We start from the raw sequence: 17,118 nt of genomic DNA on the forward strand, positions 1-17,118 counted from the left end.
TTTACCCAACCACTTATACCAAAGGATTAGAATCGAGGATTATATTCGTTGACTCTGGACATGAAATTAATACCGATATTGTGTCCTCACAATTAAAAAGAACGAGATTTTTTGCACTCGAGTTTGGGAGTAAATTGTCCAAGGAAGATGGTGCAAAACATCACACAAAAATGGTGTTTTAAAATTCTTTTTTTCTTTGAGAAAATTCGCGAAGTAGTACATTTTACAATACTATGAATTCTTATAGAAAATATTATTATGTTACAAATTGTAATGGCCAAAAAAACTGGCCACGATGTCAATAATAAATGCTAGAAAAGCAGATAAAATTTCCTCGACTGATATCCTAAAAACTAGGTCAAGCCTCATCTGCTAACGCACGCATCCTTTGCCCGTTCGACCTGAGTATATCAGTGTGGTAACCAGACATACAAGTGTGGGAAAAGTCTGGGATAAGGAGGCATCATTAACAGATTGGCTCGTCCTTTCCACCGCAAATTATTTTTGAATAAGTAAAACCTACACAAAAACAATTTATTAAATACAAATTTTCAACCGAGTAGATACGTTCACGATATGAAATAAACTGAAGTATTCAAAGTTTTTTAAGTGAAATTCAGTTAGGAACTAAAAAAATGAACAGCTATTTGTTTCCATTCTGATAGTATAAATTCCTACTATTTGATACTGAAAAGTATGATTATTTCTTCAAAACTCTTTGTTTAAAAACACTTTTCAAATATTTATATAAACACATTTCAAATATGCCCTGTTCAGCCCATATAAATATGACTATTTTTACCTTCCTTTTTATATTTTTTAATCGGGCGAACAGTGATTATTTTTCTGTTGTAGTTCACTTGCACGTGTGCGTAATTCAGGCAGTGAGCTGAACCTATACCTGGAGTAAGAATATCTAATATTCTACCAATCTATAATTGCAAAGATAATAGTTGACAGGCGTTTTAACATAATATGCTTGAGAAAGATTTGCTGAGTCAACCTTTTTGGGGTAAGATCCTACTCCAGGTTGGTTTAGAGGTCACTGGATTTAAGCAGCTTCTGCATAAATTCACTTCACGAATGGTGCGAGCCGCGAGTGCATGCTGGTATACGTTGGACATTCGGGCAAACCAAGCTGTTTAAATTCCATGATTTAGCATGAAGCGATCTTCACATCACATTATGGCACAAACGGTGCTCTTTAAGGATGAACGACGCAGGGATTGATTGATGTCTGATCTCTGATTCGTGATATTCTGACGCTGCAAAACACAAGGATAGTTATCTTAATAAGCGAACCAGGAAGACACCTGGAATCGCAGTAAAACTAGGAGTTCTTATCAGAAGAAGGGAAGAAGGGAATAAAAGTTTTCTTAGGAATCTACTTTGCCAAAAAGTTTGATAAGAATATCAAGATGATGATGTATCGTGAAGTGAACAAACGGAAATCCTACCTTTTCTTTAGCTTGCTGTTTTAACTGTTCCTGAAACGAATAAAAAATTGCTCAGTTTTCAAACGAATATTACACAACAACAACATGAACTTTAACACAAGTTAATTTCCGATTCGAAAAAGATAAAAGCACTTGAATAATGCATGCGTTCGTATGCCTGCGTTCTCTCGTTTACACAACAATTGAAATCAGACACGGAACATTTAGGGAGGAAAATCCCGACTTTGAAAAGTCGATGAAGATAAACGAATTACAGTTGGATTGTTTATTTACCTCTTGCAGTCGTGCAACTTGTTCTTGCAGTGAAATAACGATGTGAAAGTTTTCTTGTAGTTGACTACTTTGCTGTGAAAACAGGAAGTATTCACGTTACCGGGACGTGACTGAACATCCTGGCGGTAATTTCATTGAAATTACTGAAACAAGGAAATAATATTGTAGCAATGTCGCCTACCTTTAACAGCTCGTTTTTAAGCACTTGTATTTCGTCAACAAGACCTTTCTCGCGTACCTTTGAAAAGGAAAAACTTTGAAAAACGAGAAGCATAAACATTTTATAGTTGAAAGGAAAAGGGAAGGTTGTGACAACGACCTCGGCCGTGTTTTGTTTTACCTTGGCCTCTTTAAGCTGTTCGTTGTAGTCAACGTGACTATCTGACACACAGCCATTAGTGTGAACACCAGGTTTAGGAAACTAGAGAAAGAATACAACAGAATGTACAATTAACTTCGTTAGAATTGATGAAAATTATCAGGCTTAGTTCTTCTGTCATGAGCATGCTGCATGCATGTGTTTGTTATTTACCTTCGGCATTGGTTTTATTGGAGTAAGTTCTTTCTTGTCACGAGAATCTTTTCTCCCTGTTTGACTTGGAATCTAAAATAAGACGTGAATTTTACAAACATTCCAATGGTCACAAATCCAGGATAAAGTGGCATAATTCGGGGATAAAAAAATCCTTGTCCTTACCACAATCGCTGGCATTTTTGTTGTCTTAATATCTTCTCTTGGACCGCTATATAAAGTAAAAACATAAATAATCGTAAGAACCCAATGAAGGATCATTACCATTACACCGTTACAGACGTCTTTTGCCCAAGTGCTAGACAATTGTCAGACATGAAGTACCCCGCAAATATACATGAGATAGACGCGAGAATATTGTGACATCGCTGAGGTACTTACACTCTTCTTTTCGCTGGAATTGAGCCATTCGTTGATGACGTTCTTGTTGCAGGTCGTTGCCTGAAGACAATATTAAATAGAGACATAAGCATAGAAAGTTAAGTGTTTACATCCCACTGAAAGCATGTAATTGTATAATAGGCTCGCGCCAAGTGCCCCAAACCTATATTAGGAAGTTGTGAGTTGTAACAATGTTGCTTTAAAAAATCGTCTCTTACAAACTTGTTAAGATAATGCTCGAATTTTTTGCGATTCTAACAGCCTCTAAGCTGTAACAGGCCAAAAAAAACAAGGTTGTAACCGAATAACAAAGTGTTGAAATTTCTTGAAGATGTTGACCCAGATGAATAGTGAAATAAATCACTGCTAGAAAACCATGCATCATTTGGTCTGACAGCGCTGAGATTGCGAACAAAATGAACCAAGTACTACTTTGTACAGCTCACCTGCTCTCGATTGATGGCGGTAGTGCTGGATTGCCCCATGCTTTGATGCTATTTGGGGTCCCACGAGGTTTTCCAGGTGGGTTAGGGGATAATCTAGGACAAACACATGAAACAAAATGTTTATAAAAACACGTTGGTTCGTATTTTAGTATGTCCCACACATGCAATTGAGAAGACGCGATATAAACCTACCCTCGTTTTGAGACACTTTTCGCCATCCTATGATGAAAAAGGACAAAGAAAAATGATGAAATTGTTGAAGTAAAAATATGGCTACTAACGTGATATCAGGCTACGATTTCACCTGCAATACTTACCCGTTATTTTGCTTCATCCGGCTCTATGAAGAAAAGAAACTCAAATAAATAATTGAATAGAATATATCCATACTTGCACATAGAAAACCACACCATACAACTATACGATTATGATACAATAACACACGATATGATGTACTATACTCTACCACACCATATATATATACTGTCCCATTACCACAACGTACTTCAACCATGCCTCACCATACTTCATATACCAATACCACAACATACTCTATGGCAAGACCACCTCATACTTCAACCATACTCTTTCGTCAAATTTGGTGATCATGCTCCACGCATTACAACACAATACAAAAATCTGACATATTTGAAAATGACTATGAAACATTTTGTTATTGTCGCGAAACTCTTGCGCAAACTCCTCGAAAATAATAACGAATAACGCGGGTGTTTTATCGCAAGACAATACAATCTTTTGCGATATCTGCCGTGATGCGCTGCTAAAGACTTTAATCGAAGAATTAATCGCAGAAGACGTTTTACACTCGTATTGCATGCAATGACTCGTGCATATCGTCACAGATCCCACCTCATATCGTGTTGTGAATTCTCCCACAGAGCATCATCATTGTTGGTTATTGTTAAACTGTGTATTTGTTTAAAACTGTCACTATGACGAACGCAAATCTTCAACAAAACGCTTATCAATAGCGTCAAACTATGCGCTGTAGTCTAGACGCGAGAACTAATAAAGACAGCTGATCTAAAGACAATACCTTTGATTAAAGCCATTCGCGACTTTTAATACCGTCAAGCAAGTATTGAGAACGCAGAGTTTACAACCCAAGCCATGCATCAAAGCTTCACACACACTTCAGGCGCATCAGAGACAAAGAACCAAGAAACCCTTAATCCTTAGTTTCTATTCACGACGAAGGAAATACGTGTTCTCTGTTTACGAAAGTCTCAAAATATGTCTAATCTGTCCGAATTGCCCACATTTCTGACTTGTGATAACGTATTGAATTACAAGAGCTGCATGCTTATGCTGTTGTGTCCGCAAAATCAGATAATAGGATAAACTTTAGGAAATAAAAAGCCCGCCACTGCATGGTCGTGATATGCTTCACAAACGTCCAGGATTCCCCCAACACGAGCAAGTGCGATTATTATTTTCAAAACCACCCCTAACAGCATCAGTTTGTTTACTTATTACTAGCTAACAACGCAAAGGTGACAAAAGGTTAAAAATTTCTATATTTAGAGAGCAGTTTCGACTTGGCAAGGTCCTCGGTGTGTCGGATTCAATCCAAAGTTTATAGCTGCCTCTATATATCATCTTGTGTGACAAAGTCTCTGGCAGGCAAAGCGTAAATAACCCTGGTTAAAAGCATTGAATATCCTGTGAAAGATGAATGCAAACCTAGACATTCTGCCACCAAATAATAGTTTTGATTAAAGATAAAGTCAATCCTTCGCTCTTTATCTGTCCACAATCGATCACTCAAATTCGTCAGATGAAATGAGTGGAAAATCACTCTCAAAGTGAAAATTAATTGGGCGAAAAGTAAGTTTGTTTCAAACGGAAATCGCAAGAATTATAGAATTATAGAATAAAGCTAAGCATGTACTTAATGCCTTTTCAATGCTTGGAATACCAGTCAACCCATGTTCAAAACAAATTTATCAATTGAAAGCAGAACTTCTAGAAACTACGAAATATGAACATTTCAGCAACTTTGATATGATACAATGATGGATGGATGAAGAATTGCACCGTTGTTTTTTTTACATTTTGACAAGTTGTGTGTGAAACCTAACACTGGACTTCCTAATATATGTAAGAATCTGGATTCTTGGACCTTTTGTTTCAAGAACGAGAGAGCATCAGAAAATAACACAAGATTGATGAATAAAAGCGAGCAATGCCGAGGACTCGAATCGAGTACTTGGAACAAAGACATTTTCCTCCAAAGAGTGTGTCACGTACTGAAAATAGTTCTCATTATTTCAGCCACAAGAGGTATTTGCTTATGCTCAAAGCTTTCCGACTACACCCCCACAAAACGTGAAACGTGTTCGCCTACAGACATTCTTTACCTTTTGTGATGCTTGCTCCTTGGTTGGCGCGGGAGTCATCTTGACCTAACGCAATATCCTACCATACGAATGCCGGGCTAAAACGTACGAGCGCTCGGCGGCCGTTGCGAGCTCGATTCACGCGTAACGTACATCCAATTATAAAGTTACCTTCGGCGACGACAAAACGAAATGTGCGAGATTTAAAATCCCAGAAAGGTTTTAAAGAGGAGTTTCACTTAGCAACATATTATGAGGTCACTCATAAAGCTTAACATTTTAACACTATCAACGCCTAATCTTCTGTTAATCCACATAACCATACTGCGTTGCTTTGATGAAGTCTAAAGAACGAGGTGATGCGTACACTACAGTAGCTCAACTATAACGCGCAGCGCGACAGAACATCTGCTGAACACAACAAACAAAGACAGACGCCATGTGTGTGCACACTTTTGTGTGCGCAACACTAATCGCATTTAAAACGAGTTCTATTGTTTATCATGCTTCGCGTTTCTTCCAGAACTTCTGTTGGAAACATGAGATGTTTTTATCGCACCGTTATAGCAAGCGTCATGACAACTCAAGACAAACTAACCTCCATCGAGCCGTGTTGTTCCGTCGGTGTCATCTCGACGCCGCTCTCTGAGGTAACACTGGCTGGTCGTAATTTCTCCGTGCCTACCGGAGCACGAAGGCTTGCCGTGACACCGCTGTGCTTCGTACGAGGAACGCCAGGTTGATAAAACACGTCACAGTTCAGTTGTACTTTTGTTCGTTTTCGCCGCGGTTGACGTGACTGCGAGGACTGGGCACCATCTGCGGGCACTTGACCCGGCAACACCGCAGCCTGAAAAAAAGCAAAACTTCATGTTAAGATTATTGTGACATGATCTCGTCGTACCCAGGGTCTTCTGCTCTTCGAGAGGTCTTCTAATTCCCCCGTAATTCACTCTGTGAGCAGGCTATCTGCTCTTCGATTCATAGGAATCGTAATTCAAAATTGCACTTACGTCATCAGCAGGGGTTTCCAAGGCAACTCCTCCAACATTCTTCGTCTCGGCGCCCCCCTTGGTCTTCGTCCGATACTTTGTGTAAGGTTTTCCCTGCGATATTCCCGGCTTTTTTGTCGCGAGATCTTTCTTTGGTTTAATAAAGACCTCTTCCTCAAGGTCCGAGCCAGCGCTCTCATCAACGGAAGAAATACCGTCGTCAACGTCGAAGTTTTTATCTTTCTTTATACCGTCTTTCAGCTCGTCTTTCAACCATGTCGGAGCCTGGCGAACAAGACACAATTCGTTATATTATTCTTCCTAGGCTTCTGCTTTAGACGATGTGCATGCATATAAATATGTTCACCAAAGCAAGTAAACATCTCTGAGATGAAAAGCTTGCCTTCATTGAAATCATGAACCCATACCTAGAGTGTATCCAGGTGCATGGGAAAACCAATACCCTTTACTATTTACTTCGCTATGTGATAGGACTAAAGAAGTCAGAGGCTTGACATTATACTCACATCTCCAATCGTGTCCATTTCTGACGAACTGGATTGATCGGCGGTGGACGAATCAGTATGACGACGTAGACTACGAAATAACAAGTGAAATTGAGATCAGTCAACTGCATATCACTGAAATCCAACCCGGAGGAATTTCGTTTTTAACTAATCGGTAACTTTGCTTACACCTTTTTAGCAACCCAACAACAGTCCTCAGAAGTCCCCTGAAATCCCCAGAAGTCTCCTGAAGCTTAAGTCTTCAAAAAGGCGAGAAATCTTACCTCGTTCCGGAATCATCGAGTCCATTTTTCGACTGCTGCTGCCTTAGGCTGATTTCGGACGACGTTCTCCGTTCGGCTACGGTCTTCATCGGACCTTCTTCGCGTTTCGTCGACCTTCGCTTCGATTTCTTCCGTGGCGCCGGCGCAGTCGTGTCAATCTGAACAAACGTGTTTTCGGCGTAACCCGAGATGCGTTTAAGAAACACGGGATAATCCCCGTCCTTCTCGCTCGGTCCACAGATCGCGTCCCACTGGAAGAGGAGGGTTGGGACAGAGATTGGATCGCAATCATTCACACGAAGGCAGCCGGCGATACGACAATGCGAGAGGTTGCTTCGCGACACGCAATCTCGGAGATAATTGCCTTGATTACGCCAGAAACCGCTTTTAGGTCGATCACCACTTGCAGAACTTGAGAACGAAAAGTAGTACATCAAATAATTAGACAGTTCATTAGGTCTTCTAAGTGATATTGCATGAGCTTTAGCAGTTTAGCTCCGTTTTCCACCAGGCAAATAGGGAGTTCAAGATGCAGCAAATCTACGAGGCAGACGTGACATGAAAACAGCCGCTAGTGTTTATATATACTTTGGCTTTGACTTCATTTTACCAAAAGGGAAATTTTTTTATACCTGTTGTTAAACTGTGCATGGAAACAACGGCAGTATTACTTAAGGTCTGCGTCGTAGATTTGGTGGACCTCAAAGACTCAAACTCGCTAATATATTCGGTGTATCTCAAACTCACAAGATTTTGCTTCGAAAATTTAGGATATGAGAGTAATAACGTTTCAAGACTTGCCCTCAGAGATACAAAATATTAGACTGGAATTATATGTATATGTATGAACGTTAAGCATGCAAGTACAAGGATAATAAAAACGTGCTCACCTGGGTTTTCCATCGACGCACAGGTTTGCATTTGTACTTTCGGACAACGTGTCTTTTCTTCGGGAGCCAACATAATCGTGATCCAAGCCTGAACTTGGCCTCGTACGAGAGTAATCGCACTTGCCTGAACTGGGTCTGAAAAGAACATGGATTTGTTACTGGTTAAAATCAAAACTTTCTATCTAAATAAACTGGTAAATTTGTAGCTGGTCTTTCGTTGCAATTGGAATTACAGTCCGGAAACTAGATTTGCTGTCGCCTTTCGTGGCAAAAATTTGTAATCAGGATCCTACCTGGGTGAGGATACTGTACTCTCGGAGGCTCCAGAACTTAGACTAGAGCTTGCATTTCGACGATGTTTCTTCTCAAACGCCTCATCAGATCTTGGTCCAATTTCGTCGCAATCCACGTGAACATAAGGCATGCTTCCCCAGAAATATATCGTGTCTTCATCTGTTCCAGTCAGAGTAAATAAATCACCGCATTTCATCATCTGAGAGGAAGTAATAGCCATGGTGTTAGGATAATGATTATTTTATAAAAGTATAAATTGATTGAGATATAACTACGAGAGAAAAAATAATCTGCAGTACACAAGTTCAAATCTTCTACAAAAGCAAACCTACCGTAACACGTTTATCAACCAGAGATTTAACACAGGCTGGAGACTCGACTGTTTTAACATTGCCATGTCCCAGCTGACCATGTCTATTATCCCCAAATGTATACAAGTTTCCCGACTCCATGAGCACCGAGCTGTGAGTTGGTCCCAGGGACATATCAACAACACTATGGCGCGCTAGAATCTTCAGGGCTGTGGGTGTCGTCCGCCCTTCAACTTGCACCTGGGGAAGGGGAAAGGTATATCAAGGATGAGTAGTCGTAGAAGGATTTCTTTTGATAATTTTCAAGATCCCCACTGCCTTACCTTAGTCAAAAGATTCTTCATTTGCACGAGAAATCCTTGTCTGTTGTTCAGCCCGAGTTTATTGTTTGTATTCCTGGGAGAAACAAAGAAAGAGTTAGATATGACATTTTCTGCCTCAAGAACGAAAGCTGAAACGTTTTTAACAAGCATCTTACTTTCCACAAGCGTACAAGGTTCCTGTGTCCGTTAGAAACATTGTACCATCCATTCCACATTGCGCTTTAGTGATCATAACTTTATCTCCAAATTCAACCTTTGTGGGAATTTTTCTAACGAGAAAAAATTGTATTATTTACCCATTAATTGTTAGACCCTTAAATGAATCATTTAAAATTGGTGGAGACCTCATGAATTGAATATTCTCTAACAATGCCAGTATTTCACTTATAAATTATCTATATTGCACTGATTCTGTAAATACTCCAAAAAATACCCAATTACCCCAAGTTACTCACCTGCTATCCTCGTCACCTTGCCCCAGCCTTCCATCAGCGCCACAGCCCCACGTGTAGACGCTACCGTCATCGCAGACGGCGGACACGTGATGTGGACCACAGCTAAGGCTGCCTGTGTCCACAGCAAGAAGCCCTTCAACTAACTTTGGGCGGGAAACGCTGGACCAATCACCGTGTCCCATGCAACCGTAGTCGCCATCACCAAATGACATCACGATACCGTTGTCTGTCAGTAGAACTGTAAACCGATCACCGCTACAGGCCCTGATGATTCAGAAAAGCAAAAAACAATATTTAAACATCCATATTAGCTTGGATGAGGTAGTCACGGTCACACTTTGATTTAGTCTTCTGAAGTCATCTGATCCTCCCCCCTCCAACGTATACTTCCACTTTTAGACAGCTTGAGTTCAATACTTCATGTAGCTACTTACGTTACAACGTTCTTTCCTTTCACTCCCTCGACCTCTGTAGGCTGATCTCTAGCCACCAGATCTCCATGACCGAGCTGTCCTTTGCTATTATCGCCCCAGGTAAACACGCGGCTGTCGGAGCTCACGACACAAACATGATTTCGACCAACGCTCACCTAAAAACACAAACCCACTAAATACCAACGTTTGATTCTTGCAGTTGTCTTAAAGTTTTACCTCAAGTCAAATGAAGAACAATACTGTTTTAGGTGGTTCGTAGGCACATGCATCCTTTACAGAAGATCTAAAGGAAATGCAGCCGTTTGTATACAACTATTTTCCTAGGCACTTACGTCAGTAATTAAGATTTTCACCGGAAGATTAATTGGCACCACACCAGACATTGATCCCAAATCGACATAATACAGTATTGATCTAAAATCAAAATAAAAGTTCAAAAAAAATTCATTTTAACTACGACAAATTTGAAGAAAAAATTCACCTTCGTTTCTCCTTTCTCTTGGGATTCAGCGCGCTTTTCAACGATTCCTCGTCACACATGTCGAACTGACAAAGCAACTAGAATTGAAAAACAAAGGTTAGTCATCATATGGTTCCAGTGGACTATCGCATGTCATGTTTTTCAACTAGAGTTATCTAAAAACACGCTGCATTGATCTGGGTGAATCGCTAGTCACACGCGTGCGAATGCTATTCTATTTTGTTACATGCAATATATGAAGGCTGAAGAAACAGCAATGTCATGCACGTGTGTGACCAGGGAATCATCCACTTACTTCATGGACTCTTGATACTAATTCTGAAGCATCTGGTCTGTATTGTGGTTCAATTTGCAGACAATCGCGAACCTGGTAAGAGAATAATTGTATTTTTTATTGCACTGCAGAACTACGATACTCATTTGTGAACAAGGATGTGTAAACTGTTTCCTTGTTCAAACTAAACTTATGAAAGATGTAAAAGAAACGAGATTTCTACTGCTTAAGAAGCAATACCGCACATACCAACGCTTTGAAATCCTGGCTGTAGTTTCCACGAATGGGAGCAAACTGACCCTGTCAAACAATGCATAAAAACTTTAAAATGCATGGAAGTATAGTGAAGATTGTTTTCAAAGCTTATTCTTTTATAAAAATTGTCTTCCAAGCTTTTTTCAGTTTTTGCCCCCCAAGGTTAGATGGACTACGGAATACATGGCAAGGATATTCAGAGAGGTGTATTAGGCCTACACACAGTGAAGCAATGGACGCGGCTTTTGAGCGTACCTTAACAATTTTATTCACAAGTGCGGGTAAGTTCGTACTCTCAAACGTCTTCTGTTTATTTGCCATTTCGTAGAGAACACAACCAAGAGACCAAATATCGCTTTTTTCATTGTAATCCCTGCCTTCGCACTATGAGATCAAAACAAGAAACGAACTGATTAACCACGTATGTCACCTGAGCCACATTCTACCACTTAGAAGATCGAGTAGTATACACGTTATGGTATATAAACACGATGAACAGAGAAGAAACTCACAATTTCAGGCGAGATATAGTAGGGAGTTCCAAGGACAGTATTAGCATTGCTCTTGGTATTCCCAAGCTGTTTACTAATTCCAAAATCACCCAATTTTACGTGGCCTTCCAGCGTTAAAAATATATTCTGCGTTTTCATATCCCTAGAAATATAGGAAAGTTGTTAGACCACGGGTCTTGTGCCATGGACTCTGAGAGAACCATGCAGTCCTCAAGTACGAGTTCCGAATTCACGAATAGAGGTGACTTATGACGTGGGTGTATGTATGTGTGTGTTTTTTTTCACCTGTGTAAAATCTTATGTTGATGAATGCATTGTAAAGCAAGCGCCATCTCGTAAAACATTTTCAAAATTTCCTTCTCTTCCATCTCCCGATCTAGTTTCGTCAGGTACTGGGCCAGGGTTCTAGGAAAAAGAATACATAATATTATGCAACGGTCAGACGAGGAAAAGCTTTCTGTGAAAAAGATGCTTCGTGGAGCATCGATACAGGGAGATAGCTTCACTCTCTACAAGTCCAGATGGAAGTTTTTTGAGGTCATACCCGCCGTCAGCGTATTCCATTTCTATCCAAATGGTGCCATCTTCTTCAAAACTATCGTAGCAGTTGATGATGTTTGGATGATTTAGTTTTGACATAATCTTTGCCTAAAACGTGACATAAATATACTTATATACGAGAGGTGCAATACTGCGTCAATGAAAACTGGAGTATCCTTAACCGCACTCCTTCCGAATTGCATATATTATGTAGTGCTGTTGCAGCTACCTCGTTCGTCGCCAATTGCCGTTCCTGTGCAGTGAGATCGTGCATGTTTATCTCCTTCAAGATCACCAACGAATCATCGTCTTTCTTCCGGTACAAAACAGCCGCACCATAAGACCCTAAGTTCAGTAAAATTGCCGCTTAGCTACACTACAAACACGTTCGTTTCTTGAACAGCTATCTTATGATATTTCAAACATCCACGCAACTAGCTTTGCCTGAAGGCAAAATAATATTGAAAGTCCAAGAGACAGTTCCCCAGGAAGCACGCTTGAAATTGTCATATTTTTATAAAGTACAAAACGAAACTCTAAGAGATAGAAGTAATTTTGTGATACCGTCATAACCAACTGCTTTTATAGCCACAGGGCAAACTATATCCTGTCATGTTTTGATGTTATTTACGTTCAAAATAAATGAAAGTTTACACATGAAGTATTTACCTTTTCCAACAATTTTTATTCTTTCAAAATTGCTGATGCTCCTTGGTGTTGCACCTGACCATTTTCTGAGCTTTTCTGATTGGAAATAAAGATCTCCAGGCTCACAACTAGGACAAGTGAATGAAATTTAAAATACATAAAGAATTGAAAAGGGAAAATAAATGCAATTACTTTCAAATTCTTTAATTGAAAGAATATTTGAATTGTTTTACAGCAATGTTAATAAAGCTTCCCAAATTAAATGCAGTTTTGGGATTTTGCCTCGATAAGCAAGGATAGATCCAGAGAGGTTTTGTACATAGGAGGGAGATGGCTGGATTATAGGGCTTCCCACACTTGGTCTGGCCTAGGCTAGGGGGTGCATGCCTCACCACATCCCCCAGTAAATCCAAGCCCTGTTTATTATAAGCATGACAATCCCCACCTTGTTCCATGTTCAGAGCTCGACTGCTTCTTGCCAGATATCTCAGGCCCCATGATGTCCTTGGTCATGTTGATATTCAATCCCTGCAGACATTGTGAAAATGAGATTACTTTATAAATTACGACAGTGATTTAATCCAAATAACTTTATGGGAAACTTTACTAATATATGATGTACATGATAATTTGTTGATAACCTTGTATATTTTTCATTTAACGTAAATAATTGTGAAATTCAGTCTCTTATTGCAATGCAGTTTTGTATAGATATTTTACAATCAATCAATCACAAAATCAAACCTCGACAATAGCCTCCAACTCCTCGACAACCTCTTTCCAGTCTGTTGACAATAAAACTGGACAATTCAGAAAATCAAGTCGTGCTGAAGAGTCGCTTCTATCAATAAACGTCGCAACTTCTTTGAAAAAGTTTCTAATGTCTTCATCTTCGGCCAAGGATGGTTTGGATAATACCTAAAACAGATTACATTCATTTTAGCTATGCACAGCTCTACACTATCTCTAGCAATAAGCCTTGTTAACTAACACAAGCTCTCTTTATTGAAGTATATCAAAATTTCTTCTTTGTTTCTTTCATTGGCTTTTAAATCAAGATACTTTACTGTTTACAAGAAAAACTCACACATTACAGGTGATTAGGCTGAATATCTCATTCACAAACTCTTATATCCACAATGCTAGCTCAATCAAACCTGGATTTCCTAATATGCGAGGTAAATTTGTTGAATTATAAATACAATCCACATAAGACCTAGCAAGTGCATTGTTGACTGATAGGTAAGCAAGAGATTGATAGCATTCTTCAACCCACAAGTACAATTGCTAGGCAGGATGCAGGATAACGATACAATCACAAATGGTGCCAGTTAATAGATTACATAAAAATGTTTATCAAAGTTTTTTAGAAATATCTCAGCAAGAATACAACCAATTACTAGGGTGAGACATTGTTTGTTTAAATGCACCACATTCTATACAATATTGACATTCTAAAGAACTGAGTCTACAAAAGGGTTCGTAATCATTCAACTATGACATTGATCCTCAACTGTAAAAATGAAATAACATTGTATACAGACTTGACAGATACTGTACAAATAAAAAATAAGGGAAAGCATGCAATCAAAATTTAAAAAAACACAGATTGAAATGAAGAACAAAATACCCTTCTTTTGAAATGAAAATCATGACCTTCAGGCATTTTTAGGCAAATTTTACAAATCAGATTATCTTGTTTCATGCAGTATTTATTCAGAATGATATTCTAATATTTCTACTCTTTGGCTAAGTTCACTGTATCATAGAAAGTAATTCTACATCAGAGGTATTAGTTGAGAATTATAACAAAAAGGCTGGAGAAATATATATGCATTCTTTGTAATATTTACATATTAACTGCGGCTTAAGTGTCTCAGATTATTTACTCAATCCTAACAGGTGAATTTATGGCCATTCAGTTAATATTAAACCTAACGTGTTGCTAACACAAATAAGTTGTGTAATAAAACGATTGCTTAGAAGGAATAAACCACTATTCCCCAAGAGTTTTAGAGGTACGAGATCTTCACAAGATCGACAACTTTTAGGGAACTTACATAAACTGAAATTATGTGAATTGATATTCCGTAATTAATTTCTTTCTAAACGTTGTCTAGCTGCATCAATCATCATATGCCCGTCAAAACATTTGTCATCATTTCATTTTCCGCATATTCACTCACCTTTTCTCCTCTCCCAGAGCATAAAACCATACTGCCAGGATGTCCATGAGCCAAAAAAGCGATGCTGACGGGCTTCGTGCGAGTACAAGCTTCCTTTATTTTCAAAAGCAAACTATCTAATTCTTCACCATCTTGTTGATAAATGAGTATAGTAACACCGTTCAAAGCTGCGGTCTCTAATGCCGAAGGATGTCTAATCTTTGAAGATACAACTACCAAACGATGCACGTTTGAAGAAGCCGATACAGAGAGCAAATTTGTGGACGAAACACTGCCTGATATGGGCTTAACATTGTCATGTTCCTCGTTTTGAGTCGAATTCTCGTCAATTTTTTCCGGCTGTTCAACAGCCGCCATAAAGCGCAACGCAAGGCGAAATCCTTTAGGATTTGCCCCTACATTGTCCACGGTGTATCACACCATTTCTCGTCAACATTTCCAGTATTTAAATGCCATTTATAACAACAAAACGGTGACGATCCTGGGCCATATTTTACAGACCACAAAATAGACACATAGCACTTTTCGAAGTTAAATATATTATGACATTTTCCACTGAAATAATTCCTCCGATTTAGGTGTTGAAATGAAAATAATGATGCTTTCTTCCGTGTTTAATATATTATACCTTCGACGCTACAATACTCAACCAAGTTTATATAAAAAGCAATAAAAGAGAGCTGTTTTAGCTTGGTAAACATTTATTAACAATCCAAAGTAACAAGTACTGAATTTAATGTACACCGGATATTGAACCCGTTAGATACAGGCACTAATATCCCACCGGTAATTGTGTCATTTTTAGGGTAATAAGTTTATGTCCAGTATACACCAATAGTAAAATCGCACTTGTTTTTAGCTGGCATATATACATCAATAGCCATAATTCATCATAGATACCCATCATAACATATCAATATACATCCTTACACGCAACTAGGCATTGCTAGACATCATTGCATATCACTGGACATCATTATACATCAATGGACATCATTATACATCACTGGACATCGCTGGACATCATTATACATCACTAGACATCATTATACATCACTGGACATCGTTATACATCACTGGACATCATTATACATCACTAGACATCATTATACATCACTAGACATCGCTGGACATCATTATACATCACTGGACATCACTAAGCATCAATAGACATCATTATACATCACTAGACATCATTATACATCACTGGACATCGTTATACATCACTGGACATCATACATCACTAGACATTATACATCACTAGACATCGCTGGACATCATTATACATCACTGGACATCACTAAGCATCAATAGACATCATTATACATCACTAGACATCATTATACATCACTGGACATCATTATACATCACTGGACATCATTATACATCACTGGACATCATTATACATCACTGGACATCATTATACATCACTAGACATCACTATACATCACTAGACATCATTATACATCACTAGACATCATTATACATCACTGGACATCATTATACATCACTGGACATCACCAAGCATCATAGACATCATTATACATCACTGGACATCATTATACATCACTAGACATCATTATACATCACTGGACATCATTATACATCACCTGACATCATTATACATCACTAGACATCATTATACATCACTAGACATCATTATACATCACTAGACATCACTAGACATCATTATACATCATTGGACATCACTAAGCATCACTGGACATCACTAGACATCATTATACATCACCTGACATCATTATACATCACCAAGCATCAATAGACATCATTCTACATCACTAGACATCGCTGGACATCATTATACATCACTGGACATCACTAAGCATCATAGACATCATTATACATCACTAGACATTGCTGGACATCATTATACATCACTGGACATCATTATACATCACTGGACATCACTAGACATCATTATATCACTATACATCACTATACATCACTAGACATCATTATACATCACTAGACATCATTATACATCACTAGACATCATTATACATCACTGGACATCACCAAGCATCAATAGACATCATTATACATCACTGGACATCATTATACATCACTAGACATCATTATACATCACTAGACATCACCAAGCATCACTAGACATCATTATACATCACTGGACATCATTATACATCACCTGACATCATTATACATCACTAGACATCATTATACATCACTAGACATCACCAAGCATCAATAGACATCATTATACATCACTAGACATCGCTGGACATCATTATACATCACTGGACAT

The 17,118-nt window shown here is 38.7% G+C and overlaps 1 protein-coding gene across 1 annotated transcript; it reads right to left on the bottom strand.

Moving 5' to 3' along the window:
* Positions 1-178: 178 nt before the first annotated feature.
* On the bottom strand, positions 179-15,420 carry LOC114541087. The gene is made up of 35 exons (XM_028561068.1): positions 14,835-15,420; positions 13,393-13,566; positions 13,094-13,176; positions 12,670-12,776; positions 12,230-12,345; positions 12,005-12,108; positions 11,746-11,865; positions 11,461-11,602; positions 11,204-11,332; positions 10,943-10,993; positions 10,715-10,786; positions 10,420-10,496; positions 10,271-10,352; positions 9,939-10,093; positions 9,505-9,768; positions 9,205-9,318; positions 9,050-9,122; positions 8,748-8,966; positions 8,415-8,614; positions 8,122-8,256; positions 7,232-7,642; positions 6,969-7,038; positions 6,463-6,726; positions 6,048-6,299; positions 3,407-3,429; positions 3,282-3,308; positions 3,090-3,182; positions 2,644-2,703; positions 2,428-2,473; positions 2,263-2,334; positions 2,071-2,151; positions 1,912-1,968; positions 1,731-1,802; positions 1,458-1,487; positions 179-1,265 (listed from the first exon to the last, which is right to left on the bottom strand). Exons 1-35 carry the CDS (start codon positions 15,189-15,191, stop codon positions 1,179-1,181), a joined length of 4,419 nt encoding a protein of 1,472 aa, XP_028416869.1. The 5' UTR covers positions 15,192-15,420; the 3' UTR covers positions 179-1,178.
* Positions 15,421-17,118: the final 1,698 nt, after the last annotated feature.

The sequence above is a fragment of the Dendronephthya gigantea genome, unplaced genomic scaffold, assembly GCF_004324835.1.
Source record: "Dendronephthya gigantea isolate DGI-Jeju-01 unplaced genomic scaffold, DenGig_1.0 000265F, whole genome shotgun sequence".
NCBI classification, from domain to species: domain Eukaryota; kingdom Metazoa; phylum Cnidaria; class Anthozoa; order Malacalcyonacea; family Nephtheidae; genus Dendronephthya; species Dendronephthya gigantea.

Coding starts and splice junctions, on each gene's coding strand:
- LOC114541087 (XM_028561068.1), bottom strand. CDS start 15,191: ATGGCGGCTGTTGAACAGCCGGAAAAAATTGACGAGAATTCGACTCAA. Junction 7,039..7,231: donor CTCGATGATTCCGGAACGAG/GTAAGATTTCTC, acceptor GTTATTTCGTAG/TCTACGTCGTCATACTGATT. Junction 1,969..2,070: donor AACAGCTTAAAGAGGCCAAG/GTAAAACAAAAC, acceptor TCCTTTTCAAAG/GTACGCGAGAAAGGTCTTGT.